General features: G+C 38.0%; 1 protein-coding gene across 2 annotated transcripts in view; it reads right to left on the bottom strand.

Annotated features, from left to right (window-relative positions):
* The window catches only part of SLC25A12 (solute carrier family 25 member 12), a 107,833-nt gene that overhangs the window by 17,118 nt on the left and 78,205 nt on the right, over positions 1–12,510 (bottom strand). For both annotated transcript variants that reach the window (XM_020990961.2, XM_020990963.2), the window contains 2 exons: positions 8,078–8,130; positions 7,712–7,792 (listed from right to left, as the gene is read on the bottom strand). In XM_020990961.2, the coding sequence (XP_020846620.1) occupies positions 7,712–7,792; positions 8,078–8,130 (134 nt within the window). The remainder of the gene's footprint in view (positions 1–7,711; positions 7,793–8,077; positions 8,131–12,510) is intronic.

Genomic DNA, 12,510 nt, shown 5'->3' with positions numbered 1-12,510 from the left:
ATTGGCCTAATTTCAATACCGTTTTGTTTCAGGGAATAGGGAGGCCCAAGGACAGGAAGAGAGATGAGGGAATAGCCAGTCAATGGAGCAGTCAGAACACATACAACATTTATAGATTGAGTCTATCCAGTTCATGGCACCCAAAACAATTACAATAGTAACATCAAAGATCACTGATCACAGATCACCACCACAGATATAATAACAATGAAAAAATTTTATATATTGCAAGAATTACCAAAATGTGACACAAAGCTATGAAGTGAGCACTTGCTGTTGGAAAAATGACTTCAATAGACTTGCCTGTTTTTGTTGCTACAAACCTTCAATTTGTAGAAAACACACTATCTGCGAAGCACAAAAAAGCGAAGCACAATAAAATGAGATATGCCTGCATTGAGAATCTTTCAAAGAAAATGAAATTAAGTTTTAAAAACAAATATTAAAAATTGTTTTACCTGTAACTGGGGAAAAATAAAAAGCTAAATAAAAGCTAAAAAACTAAAAGTGCATCTAGGCAATAAAATAAAATAAAGTAAAGTGGCTATCCCTCAAAAAAAAAAGAAATTAAGCACATTTCAAAAGAGGACTTCTAGACTACAGGTGTCAATTTGCCTGTAACAAAAGTCAAGTAATATTAAAGGAAAAAAAAAGAATTTGCTTTATATTGCATAGGCATCTCAGAATTTTGCTTTGAAGACTTCAAAAGCTGAAGGAAAGACAGACAGAAGAGAGAGAGAGAGAGGGAGGGAGGGAGGGAGGGAGGGAGGGAGGGAGGAAGGAAGGAAGGAAGGAAGGAAGGAAGGAAGGAAGGAAGGAAGGAAGAAAGAAAGAAAGAGGCAAACGAACTAATTCCTGCTAAGATGCCTGAATTTTACCAGGAAAATCTATGAAATTTGCTTTCACTTGCTTTTCCAGAAGTTTCCTAAAATGAGAAAACACATTTAGATTTGTTTTTGGTATATCTAAAAACACCCTAGTTTCTGATTCACCCCGAACTTTTATGTAATAATATCTACTGCAGCTAGGTGGTGCAGTGGATAGAGCTGGACCTGGAACCTGGAACACCTAAATAGAAATCAGACACTTACTAGCTGTGTAACACTGGATAAGTCAATTAACTTTTACTCGCCTCAGTTTCCTCACCTGTAAAATGGGGATAATAATAGTACCTACCTTACAAGGTTATTATAAGGATCAAACGAGATTGTAAAGTGCTTAACACAGTAGTTGACACATAGTAGGTGCTTTATAAATGCTTAAAAGGTCAACTAAGTTGTGCAGCAGATAGTGAACCAGACCTGGAATCAGGATGACCCAAGTTCAAATCTAGTCTCAAGACACTTACTAGCTGTGTAACCCTGGTCAAGTCCCTTAACTTCTGTTTTCCTCAGTTTCTTCAACTATAAAATGGGGATAATAACAGCATCTCCATCCTAGGGTTGTAAGGATTAAGTGAGATTATAATTGTAGAGCAAATAGCACAGTGCCTGGCACAGAATAAGCATAACATAACTGTTAGCTATAATTATCACTATCATTATTGTTATATACCTGTTGTGGGCATATGTCATAAAGTAATAAAAAGTAGCATTTAAAAAGTACTTTAAGGTTTGCAAAGTGTTCCTTACAAATAGTCTCTCTCTTAATTTTTTTTTTTACTCTCAGAACAACCCTGGTGCATATGCACTCCATTTCATAGGTGAAAAAACTGAGACAGAGAGAACTTAAATGATTTGCCAAGATTACACAGCTAAAAAATATCTGAGGCTAGATTTGTGCTCAGGTCTTCCTGACTCCAACCCCAGCACTCTATCTATCCACTGGGTCACCTAGATAGTGCTCTATACATATATATATATATATATATATATATATACACACACACACACACACACACACACACACACACACACACACATATCATAATTACACTCTCTACAATCAACAGCAAGAAAGAACCATTTGTGGGTAGTATAAAGGTAAATTTTAGTCGAACATGTCTGAATTATTATAAATTCTAAACTGCTGAAGCTCAAAATCATAAGGTTTTACTGTAAATGCCATATATGTCAATGGCCAAGGACTACTGGCTAAAGTTTACAAATTAGATTAATAATTTGAAAGTTTCAAAAAATATGGCTTAATAGTCTATCCCATTATTCTATCACATTCCATTATTATATTCAATTCCATTTACATTCTATTTAAAAAGTTGTTTTTCTTAAAATTAAAAAAACCCATGTCTTACTTATAGGTACTTTCAAAGAGGTTTGTATTTCACACCAGGAAACTGGGGTTCATCAAATATTGTCATATGGAAATACCTCTGACCACAAAAAAGGCTCTAATCAAGTAAACAATAAACCTTGAGAATAGGAGCCTATCCCAAAGCAAACATTTATGTCGGCATAGATGGGTGCGTGCATGTGAAGCCCATGTATGAGCACAGACATCTCTCGGGTAATGTGGTGAAATGAATAAAGCTGCTCTAAAGAACCCTGTTTCAAGCTGTCACAATGAAACAAGTGAAAGCCACTGTGAGTGGCTCTCTTTTTAAGTAGATGTGTGATATTCCAGGGTTGAGATAAACTATCACCATCACTCACAGTTTTCTATGTGAAGAAGACCTTCCTTCTTTTTCCCCAGCTCTGACATGGCTCATGGAACAAAGACCCTCTACTGGGGAAGAGGAGGTCAAGAAGGTCAAACTGTTCTAATCTCACCCCTGAATAACTGACCTGAACTATAAGCTCTGGGCCTGTCTATGTTGGAGACAAGATGCAAGATGAATGCAAAAATGAGCCGGACGTCTGATTCCAAAGGAAGAAGCCATTAATGCATTAGGCATTTATTTGGCACCTTTTGTGTTCAGAGTTGTGGCAGAGGCTGATTAATTACATTTCTAGCTTTATAATTAACTGTACCCACCACTAAAATCCTATACTGTATATATCTGGTATGTACAGTTATTTATGTGTTGTCTCCTATGTTAGAATGTGAGGGACTATGCTTTTGGCTTTCTTTTGTATCCCCAGTGCTTAGCACGATTTCTGTGTGTGTGTGTGTGTGTGTGTGTGTGTGTGTGTGTGTGTGTGTGTGTGCAGAGTACTTAAATGCTTGCTGACTGACTACTCAAACCACTCATGATGTGCAAGAGAATTTGAGTTCTTAAACACTATACAGGTTTTACCAAGCTACAAAAGCTCAGAGAACAGACCTACGAAACTGCAAGCCTGTCTTCCCTAAAATCAACTTAATTTAGTTCAGAAAGGGTTGTCCACCAAGGGATGAATCTTGGGACTCAGAAACCCACCAAGACTAAGGTGGAGAGAACTTACAAACTGCAATGGTGGGGAGAAGAGCCACACCTGTGAAATCATGGGTATTTGAAATTGCTTGTGCCTAACTTTAGTACAAGTTTCTTCTTATTTCATTTTTTTAAGTCTATAAAGAGAATGATTTCAAAAATGTTCATTATTATTACCTGAGATTAGAGCTGAGCAAAGCAAGAACTCCAACAATCCTGACAACCAGCCACTAAAGGTACTGAGAGGAAAGCCTTATTCCAACTTTTACAGACATGACAAAAAAAAAAGTTACCTCCCCTGAGATCAGAGTTGGGGCCTTGGATTTTCTCTCCCACACACAAAACCCTCAAGTCCCAGCTCTAGGAAGAGTGTCTTGCTGCAAAAGACCAACTCCCTGAGGAGCCAATCTCCACTGTGCCAAAGCTTAGGTCGTCTCTTCCTGATTAACTTGCATTAGCTACATTTTAAAAACTGTAATTAGGTTATTTGGGAAGAATGGCAGCATTTTTCTCTAACTGTGAAGATACTGTGCCCTTGATCCTTCGAAGCAGGGTGCTGGCTGTGCCAACAACATCCAGCCCTACAGCTCCAGGGAGTTTTAAAACTACACCTTTACCAACTAAATCCCAAGACTAAGAATTCCCAGGGGGATGATTTCAGGGAGAAAAAAACTCTCCCCACAAAAAAGAATACCTTCCCCACCATCCAAATCATGTCTGAAAATTCTGCAATTGGAAGTGCATTCCTTTGGCAAATAGTATTATTCCAAGTTAAAGTACACATCCCTTTCGAGAGGTACCATATTAAGCCTCCTTCATTTTTTTATAACTTGGTTCTTGGTGAATTTGATTTGGGAGGGAGTAGTAAGGGTAGAGCATGCATGAGGACATTGGGCATCTGGGGAGAGAAAGGAAAGAGGAGGGTGAAAAGAGAAAGGGTCAGGAAATGGGAAGACCAATTGTCCCTAACTTTATCATAATATAAAAGTCCACCCTGACTCTGTTCCTTGAGCTATCAATTTTTAATCAGTCAGTCCAAGACTACTAAGGACAGTGGGTCTTCTAGAAATGAATCATAGATAAAGAAGAGATTTAGAGCATCAAAATAACCCTCAACACTTTCCAAGCTTCATAGGGGATTATCAGCCCAGCCTAGCCAAAGCCCCAATCTCTAAATAAGCTCCCTGAAGAAAAGACACATCCTATAAAGAACAAGGCAACTAATGAGAAAATAAGCTGGCTAGGTTTTAACCACCTCATTCCTGTGGCTCAGTTTCTCATCTCATCTGAACGGCTTAGTCACCTGGACTAGAACCTTTAGAAATTCCACAAATGTAAACAGAACAGTAATTAGCAACACAAAACAGAAAAATCATTCTTTCCTTCTTCCTTTTCTTCCTCTTCTCTTTTCTTTCTTTCTTTCTTTTTCCTTCCTTTCTTAGCTGGGAAAAAATCCTGCTTGTTGTGAAATGGGTAAGTGAGCTTTCTAAAGAAATGAAAACTAAAATGGAAGCAATAGAAACAATAACATCCCTGACACAAATGTTTCTCACACTTTTTTTTTCAAATACTTAAATTCAAATGTAGCTGTGGTCTTAACCTGTCCAAGCCTGCCCGTCCTATGCAAGTCTTGTCCATGTCATCCCAAAATTTGCCACCAGAGGCCACCCACTGTGCTGGAGACTTTCATTGTTCTCCTGTCATTGAGAATATACCAGTGCAGAAGTAGGGCTATCTACCTGTTATCCCTCAGTCGAGCCACATGACCAATTCTATCTTCTTTTTCACTTATTGATGGTCCTGATGACATCTTTTGATGCACCTCTTCTTTGAAGGTCCCTATTTGTTATATGATGCTACCTGCTTATACTCACCAGTGCCTCTCCATTGCCCTCTGTGTGACACTCATTTTTAATTCTCCAGAGATGGTAGTGTATTATTCCATGACCCACAGCAATCATAAAACTATTGGCATTTTAAAAAAAGGCTTTTGTTGCTGGCAGGTGTATGAGAGTCATTAAAGGAGCTTTGTAATTTTCCTGAAGGCAATCCAGCCCTCTTTCCAACTCCTGTTTAATTCTAGGCCCAAGTCATCATCTGCCCCATCAGTCTGATAGACAGAATCTATATATTATCCAACTATACAGTTATTTAATATTGAACTAGCAAGAGAAAACTTGCAAAGCAAAAACAAAACTAATATTCTGAAATTATGAAATGTTCTCTCATAAATTCAATAACAAAAGCCAATAAACACTCAAGGTTCTGAAGATAACCAAGAAAAAAAGCATACTGCCTTGACCTCAACAAGCTTCCATTCTCCAAGGGAGAGACACAAGGACATAAATAACTATAATACAAGTTAAGGAAGGTTAGATCACTAACAGCTGGGAGAGATTGTAGGAAAGCTTCACAGAGATAGCTGAACATAAATTGAACCTTCCCAGGAAAATCCAAGATTCTTCAAGGCAGAGAGAGGAGGGAGTGCATTTCAGGCAATGTGGATGCCTTGTATGGATGTAAAAAGGCAGTTGAGATGGTGTGTCAAGTGCGGGAGACAGCTAAGAGTCAAATTCCTCTGGAAAGTAAAGTTCTTCAAAAAGAACAATATGAAATAAAGTTAGGAAGGCAAGTAGAAGCCAGAGTCCATGACACAGAAAAAGCTTAGGGACCTCTGGTTTAGACAGAAAGGTAATAATTTCCATTTAACATAAGTTGAATATGAGATTTTGTTGGAACATCTAGGAAATGCCCTCTCAGACAGTCATTACTACAGGTCTGGAGCTCAGGAGAGATATCAGGGCTGAATATATAGATTTGGGAGGGCAGCTGTCCAAAGAGAGAGGCTCTACGGCCCATTCTAGCTCTGAAAGCCTGTGATTCTGGACATAAAAAGAAAAGAAGATTCAGGGCAGAGCCCAAGAGGACACCCATGTTAATGGGACAGAATATAAATAATGAACATGGGATCATGGATTTAGAGCTGAATGGGACTTTAGAAGCCATTGAGTCTGGCCTCCTTCATTTTGAAGATGAGGAAAGTAAGGCACCGGTGCTTAAGTGACTTTCCCAGGCTTACACACGGATTAAGTGTCTCTGGTGAATTCTGAACCTCCTAGCTCCAACCTCTATCCATTGAAACACATTAATGACTCCAACAAAGGATATTATGGAGTGGTTAGATGGGAAAGAGAAGTATCAAGAAAGGGAGAAAGAATATGGAGAAGAGAGGGGTGAATAGTGGGAAATGATGCAAAGAAAACATGACAGTATCTAATGTGAGTAGAGGTGGAAGACCTAAGAAATGAGAATTGTAGACTACTTGGGCACATGTTGCATTCTGTGCATACCACTCATCCTCCAGAAAAAGAAGCTGCTTTTGGCAGTGAAGATGGTTTTCCTTTCTCACAACACACACACAGCTGCTTTTTCCATAAGAACATATATTGCTGACAGGTGAGGACTCAGGTATGTGCCATGCTGCCAAATCTAATCAGGGAGAACCAGAAGCAGCCTCTCTCTCTGGGCCTCCAGGGCATCTTCCCTGAATTAAAAACTGCAGAGGTCATCAACCTCGTCACCTCAGGTTCCACAACCAGCTGAGGAGGGTTTATTCTGGCCTGTCAGCCAACTCAACTGGAAGTTATTAGAGTTCTCAGGGACAAAATGGGCTAAACTAGCCTTAAATACACCATAATGTTACCAAATGTGGGGCCAATCCCACAAGCAAAATTAGCTGAGCTGAAAATCCACCTTTCTGATTATGTCTAAACCCCAGAGTGTACTCAAAAAAAAAAATGATGAGGACAGAGATTCTGGTCCCTGCCCTGTTCTATCTAATTTAAGTAAATGCCAAAACTCTATCATTGGGTTTGAGATTGGTGTCAATAGCTTCAGAGAAGCTAAAACCAAAAAGGAATTTATTCCCCTAAAAGGAATGAAAATTACACCACAATGTGTTTCTCAGTCCCATTACCTGAAAGGTAATAATAGCCCAATTAATCAGTCACCTCACATTGATTTTAAGTTCTACTCAGTGTAAATATACTACCGCAGGCCAACTAAGTTTCTCTTCTTTCCATTCTGCAATATTTATGGGGATTCAGAACAGGAACTTTAGAAGAAGGGGGAGAAAAAGAGCCTTGTGAGGTTCTGTCAGCAAATTCTAAGAGAAAGAGCTGATAACAATTTCCCCTTGCCACCTCTCCACTCAAAGCCAACCAGGCTGCTCAAAACATTCAATGGCCATTTCACAGGAGGACAGCCCAGGATAAGAAGAAACTGCTTGGACTAACCTGGGATCAGATAAAAGAGCAAATGAACATTTCTTTCTCGGAAAGAAAGACTATGAGGAAGTTAGTTCCTTTTCAAATGAGTAAATAGCCCATGATTAACACTTACACAACCTCCAGCAAGGATTTCAGCTAATATTGGAATGGAGCCATCTCTTCGGGTGAATTTGTCCCGAACAAAGTCATTAACCTGATTAAAAAGATAAGAGTAGTAAGAAAAATTCTTTCCAACAGTTCCCATATCCTTTTTCTTCTACAGATACATAACCGTTTTCTTTCTCCTAGCAAGGGCACATTGTATGTCATAATTCAAAACCAGTACATGGCTATTTATAAATTTACATTTTTCAAAGCTGTATTTTAAGACTCTGCTGGTTTCAGTAACCCAAATCCCCTTTTTTTCTTAATAAAATTTGAACAAATGATACAAGGCAAAGTAAATTACTCCAAATTTTAAAAAAAGAACATTACTTACAGTCAGTTTAATAGCCTTTTCTGGAGCAACCCCTATAAGTTGGGGCACCAAACCTAAGGTAAACAAAGATGATCATCAGTAATAATAGGCTTGTGAAGATTAAGCCAATAAAAACCTATCTTTCAGAAGAGAAAGGCAGTTAGGGGGCACAGAGGCTAGAATGCTGGACTTGCAATCAGGAAGACCAGAGAATAAATCCTGCCTCAGACATTTAATTAGCTGTGAGACTCTGGACAAGTCACCTCATCTCTCTCATCCTCAGTTCCTCATATTAAAATGGGGATAACAGTAGTACCTACCCCACAGAGTTGTTGTAAGGATCAAATGAGATAACATATGTAAAAGCCAAGGAGCTTTACATGCTATGTAAATTCTATTATCATCATTATTATTATAATCATTATCACTAACATCATCTACCCAGCAAATTCTTTAGGACTTCCCTTAAAACTAATAACAAAACTAGATCACGATAGAAATTTTCACATGAGTATACAAAGTGACTGCTTGTGTCAAAAATAAAATTTCTATTTTCATGAGCTTATCAATTATTTTTTCTATATATAATAAGTCTACTCATCCAGCACCTCTCCAAAAATACATAAGAAAAGAATGAAAAATATGAACATCTCCATACCTAAGACACAATCAGCATCAATAAAAAAAAATTATATTAATCAGTCTACATACCTAAATAAATCAAGAAAGGTTCTTTCTTGAAGTCACAGGTTTTGATAAATAGCTGAAAGTTTATTGTTAAGTAGACCCTTACTGCTATTGGAATTCCCCATTTAGTAGGATAGAAGAGGATGGTTATAGCACTAACTCACAAGGTTCTCCTTTAATAATAATAAATAGACAATAAAAGGTATGAAATCAAATCATTCAAAAGGAAGCCAAGCATCATAGGAAAAAAATCTAGCATTCCTTGAATCTCCTACATGCATGAATATACTTATTCACTAATATATGTCAAAATTAAGCCTTTAATAAAATGACAAGGAAAGCTATATTGTTGGGAGGTTGATTTTCATGTGCTGGTAACAGACTGGAATAGGAAAATCCACAATTTAACACCTGCAGATATTCAAAGGACTCAGCTTTCTAAAAACTGTGGCTTATCGACATTGTTGGCATGGATTTTTAAAGATTCTACCAATAACTGGTCTCTCCCTTTTAAATCACCCGGAGGTGAAGGAGGAAAGAACAGGAGAACCTTGTGTATTTGCACACTCACTGCTGATCTTAAGCCTACTTTAAAGGCATTGCTGAGTGATTTTCCATGAACTGGGAGCCAACAAGTAATCGTGCACACAGGCTACTGTCAGTCAAACTGAATTATCAATGACAAATGCATAATCTTAGCATACCTTTAATGCAGCAGACTGATTTAAAAGACGAAATCAGTAGATGGCAGCCTTAACTTCCTAACATTCATGATGATCAGCACCTATTCCTTTTAATCTAACCCTCCCTTACAGCCATGTCAACATGTGCATTTGTTGTCCAACTTGCCTGAATAAAGGCTCATAGAATTTTAATAAAGTACTGATTTGTGTCATTCTCTTATCTCATTGTTGCTCGTAAAGAATCTTGGGCTAATCTGTCAACAATTTTGTCAATTATCTGACAGAATAATGGGCCAGTTCTATGTAATATATGACAATCTCAACAATCACAGTATATATGTGTACACAGTTTACACTGTCTTTTTCCTAATACTGCAGTCTTTCATCTAAAAGAGCTGATTTTATCAGCTTACATCCTGAGGAAGACCAGAGATCACCCCCTTTCCAGACCAAGACCATTTTTATGAACATGACATCTTCCCCCAAAGTAGCCATCAGTTAACATTCCCTACTAGAAAAATGATTAATGTATCTATGTGGAAGGCAGAGAGGCAAGTATGGTGTAATGGGCAGGATGCAGATCTTGGAATAAGGAAGACCTGGGTTCAAATATCAAAAGAGGCACCTGAACTGAGCCTTGAAGGAAGCTAAAGATTCTAAGAGTTGGAAGTTAGAAGTATTCTAAATGTTGAAGCCAGCCCATACAAAGTCATAGAAGTGGAAGACAGAAGGCTGAATTTAGAAAATGACAAACAGACCAGTCTAGCTGGAACAAAAGAGTGTGCAAAGGTGTTTAATGTGAAATAGGTCTGAAAAGGGAAGTAGAAGCCAAATTATAAAACTCTAAATGCCAAAAAGTTTTCGTTTTATCCTAGAGGCAATAAGGAGTTGCAAAAGATTCTTAAGCAGGAGAATAACACAGACCTATGCTTTAAGATTACTTTGGCAGTTATGGAGAATGGACTGGACAGGAAAGCTACTTGAATAACGGTGACCAATTAGGAGGTTATTGAATAGTCCTGGTGAGAGGTGATAAGAGCCTGCACTAGAGTGTGGTAGCTGTCTAAGTAGAAGGAAGGAGGGAGATTCAAGAGATGCTGGGGAGGTAGACTGACTGAGATTTGTCAGTTGATTGGTTACGGAAGGTATGGAAGAATGAAGAATTGAAGAGGATTGTGTGGTGACCTCAATAGAAAAAGAGAAGTTTGAAGGAAGGGCAGGTTTAAGGGGAAAGATTTTAAATTGGACATGTTGAGTTTAAGATACTTATGGGACATCCAAAAGGCTTTGTCAGTGAAGGAGCTGGTGATATAGGGCTAAAGTTCAGGTGAAAATCAGGGCTAATATATAGATTTTACAGACTTCAGCATAGTCTCTTGTTCTTATCTGCAATTTAGAAGTTTATCATGGTAGAGGAAGGCAGATATTAAATATGAAAGGGTAAAGAGGGTAGTAAGAAAGGAAAGAAGATAAGTTATTATTAAGAAAATACGTAAGGGAAAACACACACACACAGCCCTGTAACATACTGCTGCCATTTTCTTGATAGCTAAATACTGAGGACTCACTGTCTATAAAAGTAAACATTTAAAAACCCTAGGGTTCTGGACCTTATAGGAAGGAGAGTCAGCTTGACTCTTCAGACTTAGGAATGCAAGACATATCATTCTATTTCAGAAAGATATGCTTTTCTCTTAACTTGTAATGATAGCTAACAATGACCATTCTTTCCTTCCAATACAAATTTGTTAAGAGCTACATGTTTTATGTAGGCCTCAAGTCTTTGGACTCCAAAACCCAAGGCTCTTTTCATCATGCCAAACTTCAACAAGAACATTTTTTCTTCACGTGTTTAAGTATAAACCACAAATAAGGCCCAGAGCATCTTTTCTATGAAAGCAATTCAACAGGGCACTCAAATAATAAGCTAGGGATTGACTAGAATGTTTCTGCAAACAAACAAGTACTGTAAACCATCTAAATACCCAGGACCTGAGCAGGCAGAGAAATGTTTTCAAAGAATCCCAAGTGGCGCCCAAGGGGATTATAAAATTAATCTCCCTCCAGAAGGAAACACAAAATTCTAATGCGAAAACATTTACATGAAAGTCATTCTCCCTCCAAAAGAGAAACAAGTTCCTGCAGAGCCAAGGAAAATGAATGCAGGCTGGACTGCTGCTTCTGATACTGAGAGTGCTGAACTCAGTCAGGACTACAGCCTGGACCTGAGGGAAAGTTTCCCTTGAAAAATAAAACCTCCCAGCTTTGATTCTGTTCACCTGTGGTTTGCTCTGATGCCTCCCCACTGACAGGATCTCATGTTCCAACTTTCCCAATCTTAGAAAGCAATGGAAAATAAAATAAAATCAAAATGGAGTCCCAGGAGGGGAAAAAAAGAGGACACGATACTTGGAGCCAAAGGGGTTGTTTAAACCTCAGATGACAGATTGAACAGAATATATAAATGTCTCCTCCAGGATAAAGGAAAAAAAAATCTCTCCAAAAACAAAAACAAAAAATGGTGGATGGAAACAAGAGGCTAAAATATAAACTTCATTTCAATGAATTTAGCTTCTATGATGGAAAAATGCAATGTATTTTTCCTTTCTCTAATTCTTTAAGAAAATACCTTTTAAAAATGCTTATCTTTGTCTCCCCCCTGTAGACATGGGCCTTTTTAAGATTTGTGGTATCCTTCAGACCTATGTTATTATAAATGTATGATTAGAAGTTCAAGTGAAATAAGTAGCATGAAGAAAAAAAAAATGAAGCTTTCATTCCCTGGCTAATGTTGCTAGCAGTAAAGAAGAAAGAATGAAGGGGAACAAGGAGAAAAAAAGCAACTGCAAAATGGGGATAATAACAGCGCCTCCTTCCCAGAGCTGCTGTGAGGATCAGATGAGATAATACTGGTAAAAGTACTTAACACTGTCTGGCACATAGTAGGCGCTATATTAATGTTAGCTATTTTTATACTTTTTAGCTTTTAAGACACACACAGAGAAAGCAATTGAAAAAAAAGAAAGAGGAATAGTCTGCTTAGGTTGAACTAGGCATTCATTGATTTCCAGGATGTGAAATGCT

This window comes from Phascolarctos cinereus, unplaced genomic scaffold (genome assembly GCF_003287225.1).
Source record: "Phascolarctos cinereus isolate Bilbo 61053 unplaced genomic scaffold, phaCin_HiC Scaffold_726;HRSCAF=1367, whole genome shotgun sequence".
Lineage (NCBI taxonomy): Eukaryota > Metazoa > Chordata > Mammalia > Diprotodontia > Phascolarctidae > Phascolarctos > Phascolarctos cinereus.
This window is presented reverse-complemented; position numbering and strand designations above follow the sequence as displayed.